Below are 16679 nucleotides of genomic sequence, written 5' to 3' on the forward strand. Positions count from 1 at the left end.
TCAAAAAATTCTCTCAATTCCAGAGATGTAGCAATTTTGCTGCTTTAGCTGGAAATGCAAAATAGAAAGTGCAGGAGAATGGACTGCAAGCAACCTTGCCCCTGATGAATTACAGCAGTGCTAATTATCAAAGAGGAGGAACTGCCTTGCCCTTAATGGGACATGGCTGTGTCCAATGAGGATGGGTGTTATAAAAGAGTAGGTTAGCTGGTCAAGGGGGAGAGGCAGAGAGACAGAAAAGGAAGAAGGTGGTTTTTTTTTTTTGGTTTTTTTTTTTTTGTTTTTTTGTTTTTTTTTTGCTGGCCCTGCTGTGCAGGGCTGCTGATGGGGCCTGCTGCAGTCAGAGTCTGCAAGGGAAGCCTGCAGCCAGAGTCTGGGAGTAGCTGGAGTCTGCTGGCAGTGCTATCTACTGCAACAGTACTGAACTTGATTTGGAAAATTAATTTTAAGTTACAGAAGTACCAAAGCAGCAGAGCATTTTAGGGTATAATCAAGCACGCATATCAACAGTTTGGGCAATCAGTCTCTTCTTTCAGCAACACAAAATCTCAAAGAAATAAGTACACTTGTCACTGGTCCTGCTTCAAGTCTTTGCCCACAAGCATTGAAGTGACAGGGTGCATAGAGGCCCTATGCTCCAGGAACGTCTTGACAGCCAGATCCCGACTCTTGTCAAAACCATAAAGGTCCCTGCAAAAGAAGGAGTGGGGGGAGGCACCATTACAAAAATCCAGGCAAATAATACAACAGGGATTTTCCTAAGGTTTTACTTTTCCCTCAAAAGCCTTGCCTTAATGTGCATCCTGGCACTAAGCTCTTTTCTCTGCAAAAAAATGTCAGCAAGTGGAAAGCACCTCCGAAGATAATCTTGTTCACAGTATACAGAGAATTCTGTGTTATGCCACTTCAACATGTACAATAAATGCATTTCAAGCATTATTCATCCCATTATACTAGAGATGTCAACAGCATGAGCTCCTGTGATTTGGAGATTACTTTTACCTGAACAATGGTCGAGTAAACTTCATCCTGCCCTGATCTGTTGCCATTTTTAAAGCCAGAGGAATAGCTGCTTCCCACTTGGACCTGATACAGAGGCGCAGCCATCTGGAGGTGGGAGAAGAAGGTTGCACTTATAATTTCATTTGTGGCAGTGTGGTGGTTGGTTATCTAACAATTCTGTTCCCATAAATGCTTTGAGCACTGCTGTGTCATCATGGGAATGAGATTCCAGCTCAACATCAAATATTTAGTGTTTGACTAGCACATTACATACATCAGCTTTTTTGTACAACAGGAAAAGATTGCAGCCAAGTTCCTCCAAAATGGAGGATTATTTTCTGCGACTATGTATTTTTTATATTACAATAGTATCCAGTTGCATCACTCAGAACTGAACTGCACAGCACTTGTTCCATTTCTCCAATGGATAAAACAACCAACCAATGAAATGAAATTGAAACCAGCTAATATTTTGCTTTAAAAAGAAATTGATCTTGTTACAAGAAGTAGAAACCATACAATATGTTTAACCTTTGTTATCAGGTCATCAGGTTCCTTTGTTAGTGTGCCAGATTAAAATAAAGAACAGCTTATCTGCTGTCCACTGAGTTGTTCTACTAGAAGACTGTGTTTGCCCAATTCATGAATAACAGGATACCAAGCACGATGCCTGCACATGCATTTACAAAACCACAACAACAAAACCCCAAACCCAAACCCTGCCCCAGTTCTCTAAACCAGGATGTCTTAGGTGAAGTAGGACAACTTGTTTTGTGAAAACATTTAATATTTTAGAAGTGCCCACACTAGAACAAACCTGAATCTTATTTCAGAGTTGTTTATAGCATTGAAGTTATATACTTCCTGCATGCGTTGGACATGTGACAATGGAAGAGGCTCCTGAAAAAGAAATTGCACAGTCAGAATAAGCCAGAGGAAGACTTCAAGCCAGACATTTCAATAATAAACAGAGTAATTCAGGATGATGGGTGCTACAAAGAAACTCAAGTCCTACCATTACAAATATTTTATTTGTTCCTTTTATCTTTCCAGTGTATGGAAAGGGGCAAGGAATAAATATTAGCTAATTCCCACATTCTGTACTTTTGAAACATTCAAGACAAAGTATTTTTGTTCAATTTTATTTATATCTTATTTGCTATAACGTTTGATACAGACCAATTCAAACACCTCATGGTTTTGGTTTCAGCTTTCAATCCAAAACACTTTGTGTGTTGTTCAGTAGTTGAAGAGCCAGACATAATAAGAGGGGCAAGGCTGAAGTTTTCAATAACTATGCATGGTGAAAGCAGATTAATTTAGCAAAACCTAAAGAAAAAAAGTAGCTTAATTTCAAAGCATGTTAGAGCTTCTATGTCTGCTTTTGTGATGCCAGAATCAAGTCATCCCAGGTGTGCATTTACCTCCAGAAGCAACAGTGCCAGAAACTCAATTAACTGATGAGATGACATTTCCTTCAGGTCTGCTGAGCTGAAGGAGCCCAAATCACTTTCTTTTGCCTAAAAGAGAACAGTTACTTAATTTTTAATAGGTATTTCAAAATACAATCAGGTGTAATTTTCTGTTTTGATATCCACACTGTTGTGCCATTTCACTTAAAGAAGATACTGATCTGTGCAATAAGGGGAAGGGAGGGACTTCAGCTGCTCTCTGATGTTTGTATTCTTCACTTATTTGCTCTCCACTGATATTTTTATCCCCACTGCCTTTCTGTTAGTTAAGTGAAAAATCAAACACTTTTTTATAAAAAGTAACATTAAGGAAAAGAAAGTTAAAAGATAGTATGCAAGTACAGTGAAAAGCTACAGAGGCAACAAAAGCAAGGTATGCTGAATTCTCCATTAGTTGTATGACTTTTATGCTTCAAACTAGGAGAAAATTATGTGGTATTAATTAATATACTTTATGTACCAGTTTTTGATGGGAAATACATACTAACTCCAGTATACCATAGAGGAACAACTGCTAATACAATATAATCAGTAATGTAGAGGTACCCTGGCAATTGTTTTTAAATCAAGCCATAATATCAGAGTTGAAAGAGTATTTCCATTTGATTACTACATATTTATAACAAGAAGTTGGCTCTGTGCCATGTTAAAATATGGACTGCACTTCACAGACAGAAGCCACAGCTAATCCCCTGACTCTACATTGAACATCTAGTCTGGGAAATGCAAAATCCCTGGCAGCCGTACTGTGACTATAAATACACACACTCTCAACAAATGAGATTTTAGAAGAGAATGGCTCACTTTGTATAACAAAAATACTAGCTTTTCAAAATAGAGACACTTCAGCATTCTTTAACCACTCACTTGGATCCATCTTTGGCTCAAGGCAATGCAAGCATTTGATAGTGTCGTATCATACCTGTCAAATATTAAAAACAAAGGTTCACATAATGGAATAACCACAGAATAAAAGACTGAAAACATTAACAGTGACTATTTTTACTGCTATATACACCCACATAGTACTAGGGCATTTTCCAATAAAACATAAGATTTTCACCCTGTTTACAAACTGCTTCATGACTTTTAGGAAAATCACATGCAATCTGGAGAAGGAAAAGATGAACTACAGAAGAGTGCAGCTTACGTAGGCTTCACTGGTGGCATTCCTGGAGCATGAAACCACGAGTTCCAGTCAACTTTATCAAGAATATCTACCTACAAAGCAACATAAAATCTTATTAAATCTTAAATCTGATTTTAGAACTTTTTTTTAGAAAATGAAATCTAGTTTCAGTCTTTTTATTTGTTTTGATAACACTCCTCCAATTACCCGAAGAATCCTACACAGATTACTTCAAAACAAAGCATTCCCCTCTACAAAAAGAAAAAAAATAAAAGGCATCTTAATGCAAACCCATCTTCACAAGGTCCCAGATTACATCATATTAAGTTCTTGAAATAAAGAAAAGAAATATAAAGAACTGGTGTTTAAATAAGTTCTGACCTAAGTCAGAATTTCACATAATTTAAAGGTTTCAAGCAATCAGTTTTAAATGTTACCCAACCTTATCCTTGAAGTAGGAGTACAAGAACTTCTTCCAGTCCTCCGTTACAATGCTCTTATAAGCAAACGTCTGAACATAAGCCTTCAAGAAGCCAATGAAGACATCTAACAAAAAAGAAAATGTTTTAGTGATTGAAATTAAGGTGGAAAACAAAAACATATAAAATCTGACTAGTGTTTACCTGGTCCTCCAAGGAGCTGTTCAAGGTAAAAAAGCAAAGCAAAGCCTTTCTCATATGGCACAGATGAATAGGCAACATCAGGATCTACTTCATCCAGGTTAATGACGAGGTTAGTTACAGGATTTTTATCTCCAAGAGTATTTATCTGTGTCAAAGACACAAGAACACATATCAGTCTAGGAAAACTGGCACTCCTGCAGATCTGTACTAATTCTATTTATAAAGGTATGAACCATCCAAAACGGAGACAGATTCATTTCAAAGCATTCTCCTTCTTTTTCTAAAGTTCTTAATCTTAACAAATCTTAAGTTACTAAAATTTAGAATCAACCACCCTGTGCTCCAGCCGTCTCAAAGCAGTTACTTACTATCATGTCTGTCATAACCACGAGCACCTATTAGTCTGGCTATATTTATCCCTTAATAAAAAACTATTTGAACTACTTTGATTTGAACTATCATTAAGCCTTTGAATTTAAAATCTCTGTTGACAGAAGGAGAAGTGCCAGCAAACTTCAGCTCTGGATATGGGTAGAACAAATTTCAGGCTGCTCAGGAAACTAGTAAGATATCACAGACTAGAAATCTGAAAACTAAAAACAAAACACGAAACTAAACAACTATCTTAGACAGTAAGAAATCAGTTTGCATGAGGCACTGGAAATTCTGATGGTCATGGCTGCAGATAATTTTGATTAACATTCAGCTGCTTACCAGTATGCTAACAGGTCATACTGCAATTTAGTCACACCCAGAACAACCAGAAGAGGCTGGAAAGATGTTTATCCTTACAGAAAAGCTTAAAACAATTCAAAAAGCTTTATCTAATCTGAGTATATGAAGCTATTCCCTTGGGTAGCAATCAAACACCTTGGAATCAAAGTTGTTCATTCTCTAATAAGAAAGCATTAGGAAAGCTGACAAGACAAATTTTATTTGTGGGAAACACGTATGATGACTTGAAAAGTATTTACCGAGTTCTGCAGTTCTCGCCAACCTCCCAGGGCCTGGAAGTGCCTGAACTGCTCGCCAAACAACCGGCCACCGATCCTGCGCTCCAGGTACACAGTGTGACCCTCATTCAGCCTGCAAACACACTGATGAAGTCAGCACTGGGAGGATGGTAAAATCAATTTAGCCAGTCTCTTGACAGATTAAATTTAAAATATGATTTGCATTGCATTGAACATCATACCCACCAAAAATGCTCCCACGTTTTGTTGGTTACCAAGTTTCCTGTCCAGCTATGAGAGATTTCATGTGCAATAACCTAAAACACAAAAACAGATCCACCATTTAGACTCCTCTGGGAAAAAACATCAGATCCCAATAGAAAATACAAAATGTTGATGGGATCTCATTTGCTATGTTATGTTCACAAAGTCAGTTAGCATTCACAGTTCTGTAGACCTATCCATATGAATTTTAAGCAGAGGACCAATGCTACCATAGCTAACAGAAACAATTTTCAATGTCCAGCCTGCAAGCCATAGAGCCATACTGATCAACAGCTTGGTGTAGGTAATTTGTTCATGAAATCACATTTCAGAATACAGAATACCAGGTGATGGACTAGTACTGCTTTCTCACCTAAGCAACTTCTGCAGTGGGAAAGCTAATGATGCATGATACATTAAAAAGTATCCCATGTCAAATATTTCAGTATTCTTTGTTTAAGACAATCTTTTTTTTTAAGTTTAGCAGTACATCAGTCTAGTAAAAAGACATAGGCAATAAAATTGCATTCAGAGTAATCAACTTTGCAGAAAAAAATGACGCATAGAGGAAGAAGTTATCTCTTAACGATTTTGATGAGGCCAATTCAGTTGAGAATTTTAAACATATCTGTATGCAGATGTGGTGGTTTAACAGGACAGGAAAAGAGTTATGGAGCAGCTAACCTCAGTCAGCCCCCTGTGTATACAGGCACCCATGTTACTTCCATCTGTTGGTTATACAAAATAGATACTTTCAGAGTTTACTGAAAATTAACACTCACTTTTGTGAGAGTTTTTGACTTACTGCCTTAACTTTTAATTTCCCCAATGAAAAGAGATCAAGTTTTCAGGTATTTATTATAAAGGAATTCAGATACATCTTCAAGTTGTGTTCTACTTGAAGAGATGAATAATTTTGACTTACGTTGGATAGAGATCGATCACCTGCCTAAAAAGAAAAGGGAAAGACAAGTTAGTTGTTAGGTTCAAGTCAGCCTCAAAATAGATCACATCATGCAATTTCTTGTATGATTCCTAACTCCAAAGGAGGAAGGAACATTTACAGGTCTTTCTAGGAAGAAGACTAATCTTCTTCCTAGATTTGTGCATTAATATCCATCACCTAATTGATATGCAAGCCCTAAGGAAAAGCTGACTTTTATTGCTGCTATACTCACCAGTAGCGTTGGAGTTACAAAAGTAAGACAAGGATTCTCCATACCACCATAAGGAAAAGAAGGTGGTAAGACTAACAAATCATACTGTCCCCACACATAAGGTCCTGCCAAATCTTCTGCTGTTTTCAGCATAGCTTCAGCCTGAAAAAAGAATTCACATTAGTTTCTAAGATGATTTTTGACTGCAAACACTGAACAAATAATAAGCTATTGATCCCATTTTTCATTCCCTTTCACCTTGACAAGTCCCACATGTAAAACAAGTATGGGACTGTATCAATATATATTTTCAGTACTAAGTTTGTACTACAATAGAATAATAGCATTTTGTGGGATGGGAGGAAGAGAAAGGAGAACTAAAAATGACCAAAACAGTGAACTGTAGTCTGTTTCTTTTCCAATACTATGTGAAATAGTTATCTTACAATACTGTTTTTGTTGTAGTTAATTACTCACCTCAGAAAATTCATAGGCTGATTTATCCACTAGTTCCTTTTCAGCCCACACCAGTGTCCTTGGGCCAATCTTTCTGTTGAAAGTGAAAAAAAATGCCAATAAGACAGTATGAACCAGAAGTAATTCTATGTGAAACTAATACAGACAGCAGACGTGTGACTGTGCTCTTGAGTAACCCACATTGCAGGGGAAACTCATTAGAGAATCTTTGTCTGCTTTTCCTCTCCATTGCTGAAGCAAAGGCTTAGAAAACAAAACAAACAACATGCATGCATTATTCAGCAAAAAGGAACAGGAAAACCACTTACGGATTTTTAAACACTATCAAGCCCTAATATAAAAACATTATTGTGGCCTAGATTGACACAACCTTTTGCCAATGAGAAATGAGGCTGAAGCAATACTTTTCTGCCTTTGACAGGAAAGGTTTATCTGTTAACAGACAAGGCTTATCTGTTAACTAGGAAAGAAGATCTATTCCCTGTACTAAATTTTAACCACAAAGGGCTTTTTCAGGTCCCAACTCTTTATGCTGTTTCTCTAATTTACAGCACAAGTAAAAATCATCCAAGAGCAAATCAACATACATGCACTTTGATAGAAATACACAGGTTAACTGAATCTATAAGATCCATAAAATTGTGGTTATTAATATTTATTGTACAGATTCACTCACCTACTTTCTAAGGCTCCAACCACTAAAGCAAACAAGTAGCAAGGTACGGGAACCTAGGGGAGAACATAAGAAAAATAAAGAAATCTTATTTGTAATGTCAGCTATCAGACATCAGAAGAAGAACAAAAGTATATAAATAAAGAAGTATTCCTCCAGAGTTTCCTGCCTTAAAGGCAGGTACTGTTTTTTTCAAAAACATTGTTCTCTCTTCCTGAATGATACTCCTTTATCTACAGGATGTACTTGCTTCATAGGTGTTCCAGGCAAAACCCACAAAACTGTAAGTATCATCTCTGTTTGAAAAAATCTGCACACAAAATTCCTGCTGGTTTGGATTCTCTTCAAAAGAAAGTCAGTTTTCCATATTCATTTCAGTTCCATTAAATTTTATGGAAGGAGAAGTTAAGAGCTACTGCTCAGATAAAGGGCAGTTTTATCACACAGAAGGATGCAAGAAGAGCTTTAATGAAGTAAACAAGAATATTTATTAATATAAATACATTAAAGACAAAAGATTCAGGAAAAATCAAAATGTATATATTTGATGTCCATGTTTGGAATTAAAAAAACTCTAAATATTTTTTATTTCAATGAAAAAAACTCCCAACTGAAGTATCTTTATAGCGAACTGCTTTCTCCAAGTGCTCTGGAAAGAAAAGAGGATCATACAGCCACCCCTGTAAAAGTTTCACTTCATCTGAATTTAAACAATGTTAAATAAGTAAGACTTTAAATCATACTTAGCTGGAGACACAATTTCAGAAAAATTTATTCTACTATTATCCACAAACCATTTAAATATTGTTTATTAAAATACCCATATCATCATCTGTGTTTTAATTTTACCTATTAACCCACAGAACATACTATTGAAAAGAACAAAGTCCCTTGACTTATGTTATAGATTAGTTAAGAAAAAACTATTAATACACCTCCACATTTTGACGCCCAACTTGCTAATTTGACATTTTGAAATTCAAATGGCAATGACTGTTGAGTTGTAAACCTGTTTTTACAGAGGTTGCTCTCCACTACCCTTCTTTCCAGCCTGGCTATGCACGAGCAGAGAAAGTAGTTTTAGGTAAGGCTCAGCACACACACATATGCAAGAGCTTGATGCATTTGCCTTTTTCATCTGAGGAAACAGACACCTCTTCTAACAAATCACTGTTGGCGTCAGGCCATGTGTGTGTCCTTTTGCATGTCTTCTTTCATTTTGTGCTTAATGTGGTTTTTTTTTAAGAAAAGCATGTTCTTTTAAAAAAATAATGGTTTCTGTATCAGAAATGGTAGCATAATTTCAATTACACTAAATGTTATTTCTTGTAGAGGTCTATCATGCTTATCAACAGTGTATTCCTAGATAACATTCATCTCTGGATTACACAAACATAGAAGTCTTCTGTACTCGACTGAGAGCGGCAAATGTTTTGGCTCCACAGAGAGGGCAGGCACTGCCTACTGATGAGCTCACAGATACGGGAACTCCTTTTTTCCCCTCTCTCAGGTTTCATGCAGCAGCCAAATCAAACCCGACAGCTGCTGCAGCTCAGAGTACTCTGACCCCCTCCTCTCCTCCAGTCACATCAGCCCATTCCTCCTTGCAGTTATTCAGTGTCAACAGCCCAGATCTTATGTTAATTTTATCTGCTTGTTCAGCAAAATGAAGTGGGCTTGCCAGAAGAGCTCATAGATACCAGAACCGTAACCCAAAAAACTGAGAACAAAAATGCCAGGAGAGTAAATCATGACTGCTGCTTTATGAGCAGTGGAATCGTTAGACTAGCTGCACCATTTACTAAAACTTCCAGAGAACAGTAATCTTTGATTGGCTGGAGATACTTTCTTTCCATAGAAACCAAAGTTTTCACATTCAAAAAAAAATTTAAAAATTTGTTGTTAGAATTTGCCTAACTTCAAGCTAAAATTTGGTTCTGATGCTGAGTTTCGCTTCTTAGATCTTGGTGAGCTTAAAATTTGCAGGGGCTGTTTTCCAAAACTTCCTCACATATTATTTGCATCTGCACTATTTTCTAAAAATCAGTGCAGACAGAAAGGGCTGTGACAGAACTAGTTTTGAGTATTGAAACATTTTCAAAACTTGAATTTGGCTTTTCTGGGAATGCCAAAAAAGACCAGTAAACAGCACCAGCACTTATTGGTTGTCTTGTCAGAGCTGGAGTTCCATAATGCCTCCCACTTCTGGAGTGGCAAAACCCCATGTGAGTCACGAGATTTATCCATGAGCTCAAAGCCATGCCTGAGGCACCTGTGAGCTGCACAGGTCAGCAGTAACACCTCGTGCAGCCCTTGCCCAGCACGGAGCACTCACGTTCTGGCTGAAGCGGTAAACCTTGTGCGCGCTGTCCTCCGGGTCGGGCGCCTCCCCGTCGCGGTTGGCGCTCATCAGAGCCACCAGCTCCTTCGGCACGGAAATCTGAAAGGGCCCCAAGCACATTGCTCCAGATTGCAAGGCACTCTATTACCATCTGTATGGCAGCTGCCTTTTGTCAAGTGGGCAGTTTGCCTTATCTCTCTCTCTGAGTGATCACATTCACACCTCCCTCGGGAGGGGACATTGCTGGTAACAGGCTATTGAATGTCACTGCATGACTGATGAGAACTATAACATCCCATTGTGAGATGCTCCACCCAGAGGGAGGAGCCAAGCATTGCTACCCAGATATAATCCAGAGGTTCTGAAACACCAGCACGGCTTCTCCACTGGATTTCCCAGAGGAACAGCAGCTGCCTTTTCTTCCACTGGATCTTCAGAGGAAGAATACATCCTTCTCTACAGGACCCCCTGCTCCAACAGAACCACACCTGACACTCCAGGAGGACTGCAGCCACATTCCCAACTGGACTGCTACCAACACCACGACTAACAGGGTGTCAGGTTGAATTCTGACCCTGTCAGTGTTGTTTTAGTGTACTGCATTGTCTATTTTATCCTTTTATTTTTTTCCTTTCCCTATTAAAGAACTGCTATTTCCTGCTCCCATATTTTTTTGCCTGAGAGCCCCTTAATTTAAAATTTATAGTAATTCAGAGGGGTGGGGAGGGTTTATGGTCTCCATTTCAGGGGCTCCTGCCTTCCTTAGCAGACTCCTGTCTTTCAAAACCAAGACACATATACAACTCAGCTGGCACCCAGCATTACACTCCACACTACAAGCAGCTGATAGCAAAGAGCAGCCCAGATCTGTTCTGTTGTTAGGTCATCTCTGTCAAGTAGAACACAAGGCATATGGAAAAGGTTGTCATGAAGACAGGCAATATTGAATTAATCAGAGGAGTACCTCCAACAGAAGTTAAAAGGCTCACTTTCTTCAGACAACTGAATTGTCACAGTGCACATCTATCCTCCTTTTTGCTTCCTTAAAACTGTTTACACCAGGACTGTCACAGACACATTTTATGGAAAATTCTTTCCTTAGGATTTTTTCTTATTAGAAGCTGAGAGGCCTCAGAAACAAAATGTAAACCATGATTATCTGCTGCTGTGGAAAGCGACAGGTGCATCTTTGATTGGTCTCACATGGTCATTTCTAATTAATGGCCAATCACAGTCCAGCTGTCTCAGACTGTCTTGGTCAGTCACAAGATTTTATTATCATTCCATTATTTTTCTATTCCTTGCAAGCCTTCTGATGAAATCCTTTCCTCTATTCTTTAAGTATAGTTTTAATATAATATATATAATAAAATAATAAATCAAGGCAATCAAGCCTTCTGAAACATGGAGTCAACATTCTCGTTCTCTTCTCTCTTTCTGGGACCCCTGTGAACACCACCACACAGGACTGCAAATATCCCCTAGCTATATATCAGAATATATTGCTTAAAGCATACATGAGAGCCTTTTCAAGTGTTTTTTACTTCATAGCACTCTTTGCTGTCTTACTGTCAGCATTTCCTGATTTTAGAGCATCTTTCTTTCTTACTACTGCATTTTTACTTCCTTTTGCAAATAAATACGTAACAAAGAAAAAAGAGTTGATATATACAAAAAGGAAATGGCAAAGTTAGAGAGCTGCCACAAGGAAGATCAGCTCTTTCCTCTCATTAAGCTGAAGGTCAATATTCTGGTTTTATATCAGGCCACATGCTGGCAGCTACCAAAAAGCCCTGCCCAATAGAAATTCACCCATTGCAGCAGTTGTCTTCAGTTAGGACACATGACTTGGGTTCACCTACCTCTGCATAGTAGGTTAGTTTGACAGCAGGCGTGTCTTGGCATGGAAAAATGGCTCTGCAGTGGATAGCCTAGAGAGGAGAAAGGAAAAGAAGATAAAACAGAAGTGTCTTTCTGATGGAGCGGACTAGAAATAAATCAATTAGTACACTATAGTGCAAGTCCATCCAGCTCCTCCAGAGAATTCATTATCTATAACCCAGTACTTCTATCACTTAGAGCTTACAGGCCTCTGTGTAAAAGGAGCAATACTAGGTAAGGCAGATCAATAGACACAAGTACTGGCTGTAAAGGACCATTTGCTCTTTAACAAGGATACTGGAATGGGTAAAGCACTTCCAGAATTACCAAACTGTAAACATATAATAATAAAATCTTAGCAACATCCTGACTTTAAGTGTTTTCTTTTAGAACCTTTGACACACAGCTAGGAGTTACAGGCTCTTCCCTTTTCTAGGCTTTCTCTGCAGTTCTTTAGAAACCAAGGGAAATTACAGTGGTATGTCAAGAAGTTTGGAAAAAATGAACTCAACCTGGCACTGGCTGAAGAGAAATGGGTGTTTCTTTCCAGAAGTTTGCTCTGGAGTAAACCACTGGAGAGCTGAAGACTGTGGAGAGCTTTCAAAAGAGATTTCAACAATTGCTTCTTGTCCCCTGTATAATAAAGAACACAGACTGTTTTGACACAAATCCTGATCACACTGAAATTCCTCTGCAAAGATGTCTGAAAAACAGGTCTGCAGCACTGTCTCAAAGCATTAGAAATGAGAACAAGTATCATATTAAAAGCAATAATTCCCGTTCAATTATGGTATTTAAAAATGGCTAGCTGATTTCATTTTTTACATCCCAAGGCACTTTTATTACTGTTTTTACTAACCAGAAACTTTTCCTCTTCTCTCTTCAAGGAGAGCACAGACCTTTTCTTTAAACTATTTGGGCCAGCTACATGAATATAGTTTTGTCACAGCTAAGTAACCTTATACATGTTAGTGTAAAAAACCCTCTGCAATACACAAAGAAAAAAGTGCAAAACCCTGCATAAGAAGATATATGACTGAATAGCATAGAATAAGTATCCTGCACATAAAAAAAATTAGATTTTTGTGTCTGACATTAATGTTCTGTAAGTATTATCCTTAAGAAGAAAATAACACCCTGAAAATTATCAGTAATTACAGAATCAATTCCTATTAATGGTAGGGGTTAACAAGAAAAAGAAATCATGTTCAGATTTTATTCAGGGTTTCAGAACTGGTGTTAAGTAAAAACTAACAGTTATGTGTAAGACAGGTATCAGTTTGCTAATGAGAGAACACACACCAACCTGACACCTTCATACTCTTATTTATTAAAAATGTATCTTAACCATCAATGACACCCAAAGCACATGGAAGTACTTGCTTCTGTTCTCAGAAAGTTCCAGATTATACATGCAACTCTTGGAATAAACAATCCAGCCATAAATCAGAACAAACTTCAGCTAATCAGAGGAGTTGGACACTAGATAAGCTGACCAGGTGTACTCATCTGGATTATAACCAGTATTCCAAAGTACATATTAGACAAGAAAAGAGAAAATAACTGGTATTACCATCAGGCACTTTGCTTTCTGAACAATCAGACTTCCAGCTGTAACTGCCACCCTTTCCTATTGCTGTTTTATTGATAGTTACATGGGGGACTATGTCTCACACTAGATTGTGAATTCTTGTGGTCACACCTCACACCTCCTTCTTTTTTTTTTCTTACCAGGAAATTCAGCATTAAAAAAAAAAAAGACAGCTGAAAGTCAAATGAAAGAAACAGGCTTATATTTCTGATGTGGCCTGTTTGCTCAAGTACTTAATTTTCAATTATTTCAAGTACTTAAATGTTCAATTTCATAAGAGACCAGAAGTGTTTCTCCAGAAGGGACAACTATTTTATGACATTCCTTTCTCTTCCTCATTATTTGTATTTCTTAACTGCACTAATTCACAGTACAACATTAAAAAGAAAAAACTTGGAAACCAGACTAAACTGAAAGGGTTTTTAGAGGTAGCAATGAGTCGAAAAAACCACACAATAATAAGTAGGAAGCAACTTGATATTCAAGTGTATTCAAACAAGGGAACTTCCTTATACAATCACAGCTTTCAGTTTTGGCACCATGGAGGACTGAGATACCACTGAGTCCCAGCATACAAAGCAAACTGCCAAAAAACATATTGTAATTTGGCAACAGCTTTTTAATTCATGCACCTTAAGAGGTAGACCACGGTTAGGTCACTCTCCATCATACTGCCAAAACTCAAGTTCCAGCTTTCAGGGACTTGGACTTAGCATAGCAAACAAAATAAAACTTTGATTATTTGAAAACATGCCCCTATCTAATCATAGTGGTAACCTGAGGTTCTACAGAAATGCAGAACCAACTGCATAAAAGAAGATCCAACAGGGGCTGCTGCTCCTTGTTCTCCACACTGTAACAATTCTGAACCAGGCTGTTAAAGCAGAAACAGTATTACTGATGAGAAGCACTGGGAAAATTGAGATACATTTCACATCATTTTGCTACTCAGTTTAGAAAGCAATTTTGTACGTGATACAAGGTCTGGAGACAGGTACAAACACTCAGAAAGTTTTGACTAATGAAAGCCAAACATGACATTAATCTACAAGATCATACCAAACGAATGCAATACCCTCATTCTAATTTATAAGTCCCTTTGCAAGCTTTACTCAGCAACCCTACAGGCAGACAAGCAGCTTATACAGTGCATTTTCAAAACCACCTAGAGGAGCAGGCAAAAGTGTGTACCTTCTTAGTTCATTTGGAAACGTGATTTCTAGAGGGGTCCCCTTGAAACTGTGCTTTTCTCCAAAAGCAAATTTTGCATCCTGTCCATTTACAGTCACTTTAAACACCTGTACGTCTTTTGTATCCAGGACCTGTGATAAAGAACATATTGCATACCAGTTAAATAGCATAAAATAATAAATGCAGCACTATGAAATCTTAAACACAAGTCCCTCTGAAGGAAAAAGCATTTTCTAAGTAAAACCAGAAAAGCTGACTAACTGCGTTGACCACCAGGAACCAGCATTTTAAGAGAGCAGCACTGAACTGGGAAAGCTGGAGGGAAAAGAGGAAGAAAACCAACTTCTGACTATAGAAGTGAGTTTATCAAGAAAAACCACACAGGTAACCACTCCACAGTACTATGAAGTGAGGAGAACGGTATAAAAGCCCCTGCTAAAGTTTCAGTCCTGGAACACGCCACCGCGAATCCAGACCTTCATGCAACGGAAGGTGAATTAAATAGTGCAGCACTCATTTTTAGCACGAACGAGGCGTTACTCTTTATTACTAATAGGACTGGGCTTTTACCCTAAAAAAATAAGCTCCAGCCACAAAAGAAATTTATGGAATCAGCATGAGAAAAGCCAAGAACCCCCGAGCTTTGAATATAATGCGAAGTTTAAGAGGTTCACATGCCTATATGCAGAGGTAACAGAGAAAGCAGCTGGCATAACGAAACACACAGGCGAAAAAGCCTAAATCTAGATTTCCAGTGATTTATTCCTATCTTTCCGGCAGCATGCTCTTCGCCGCTTTAAAGGGAAGAGCCAGCCTCGCCCTTCCCTTGCGCACCGCGCCGGCTCTGGGGGGCTAAGCGGAACCGGGGGCTGCGAGGCGCTGTCAGCCTCCAGCCGAGCAGCAGCCAGGGCGGCGGGTCCGGGGAGGGCCAAGCGGCGTTAGGGAAGGAAGGAAAGGAAGGACCGGGACGACGGCCGAGGGAAGGACGGGGGAGCGGGAAGGCGGCACCGGCGCGGGCTCCGGGCTCGCCCCTCACGGTCCGCGGGTCCCCTCGCGCCCCCCGCCCCCGCCGTTACCAGGCAGCGCAGCGTCTCGCGCTCCGCGCGCGCGGTGAGGGCGGCCGTGCCCCGCAGCACCCGCGCGCCGAAGTCCGCGCGGCAGCGCAGGTGGAGGTGCCGCGTGAGGCAGCACGCGGGGGACGCGAAGGAGCTCGGGTCCGCCATCGCTCGCGCGCCGTCTGCCCGCCCTGCCCGGCCGTGCCAGCCCGTGCAGCACAGAGCCCGCCGCGGAGAGGGGAGGGCAGGCCTCTGGGAGGTGTAGTGCCGCCCTCCGCGCGGAGAGGGCGGGGGAACGGCGTGAGAACCACAAAACCCACAGTGCATTGCGAGAGAAAAGGGGCGGAGGAGCCCTACTGAACTGAACAGCCTGATTGGCTCTCACTAGAATGTCCGCGATCAAATAGAATATGAGCCCTACTGGAGGAATTGTAGATGTACAGTTCCTCGTTAGTATAGTGGTAAGTATCCCCGCCTGTCACGCGGGAGACCGGGGTTCGATTCCCCGACGGGGAGGTACAAAATCTTTTTTTCTCTAGTTGCCTCTAATGTAAAGGCAAAATCATTTTGGGAAATAAAAGCTGTTCCCAGACAGCCGTGGTAAAAACGTTCCGACTCTGAAACGGGAAGAACGGAGCAAAACCTATCCGGATCTGGCTGCCTACCTCCTCCAGGGCCGAGGTAGTGTCAGAGTATCACAAGATCAGCTGCAGAACTGAGAGCAGGCACAGGAAAAGTATTTTCATATTTTAGTGGCTCAAACAGCTGAACAAAAGGGTTAAACCTTTCAAAAACATTTACCCTTTTTCTTAAACTGGAAAAAACCTAACTCACCCTCACCTGAGTCAGAAACATTGGGAAAGGAACAGG

General features: G+C 39.6%; 1 protein-coding gene and 1 non-coding gene across 2 annotated transcripts; one reads left to right on the plus strand and one right to left on the minus strand.

The window, feature by feature from the left end:
• Positions 1 to 248: 248 nt before the first annotated feature.
• On the minus strand, positions 249 to 16082 carry LTA4H (leukotriene A4 hydrolase). The gene is made up of 19 exons (XM_064702102.1): positions 15831 to 16082; positions 14755 to 14885; positions 12485 to 12605; positions 11954 to 12022; positions 10086 to 10190; positions 7754 to 7806; positions 7078 to 7150; positions 6622 to 6762; positions 6369 to 6392; positions 5426 to 5496; positions 5201 to 5312; positions 4227 to 4371; positions 4046 to 4149; positions 3625 to 3695; positions 3342 to 3396; positions 2427 to 2522; positions 1820 to 1902; positions 1003 to 1107; positions 249 to 690 (listed from the first exon to the last, which is right to left on the minus strand). Exons 1-19 carry the CDS (start codon positions 15975 to 15977, stop codon positions 570 to 572), a joined length of 1827 nt encoding a protein of 608 aa, XP_064558172.1. The 5' UTR covers positions 15978 to 16082; the 3' UTR covers positions 249 to 569.
• Positions 16083 to 16253: 171 nt separating this feature from the next.
• TRNAD-GUC (transfer RNA aspartic acid (anticodon GUC)) lies at positions 16254 to 16325 on the plus strand. The gene has a single exon. It is a non-coding gene; the product is annotated as a tRNA-Asp (tRNA).
• The last annotated feature ends 354 nt before the right edge of the window (positions 16326 to 16679 follow it).

This window comes from Zonotrichia leucophrys, chromosome 1A (genome assembly GCF_028769735.1).
Source record: "Zonotrichia leucophrys gambelii isolate GWCS_2022_RI chromosome 1A, RI_Zleu_2.0, whole genome shotgun sequence".
Lineage (NCBI taxonomy): Eukaryota > Metazoa > Chordata > Aves > Passeriformes > Passerellidae > Zonotrichia > Zonotrichia leucophrys.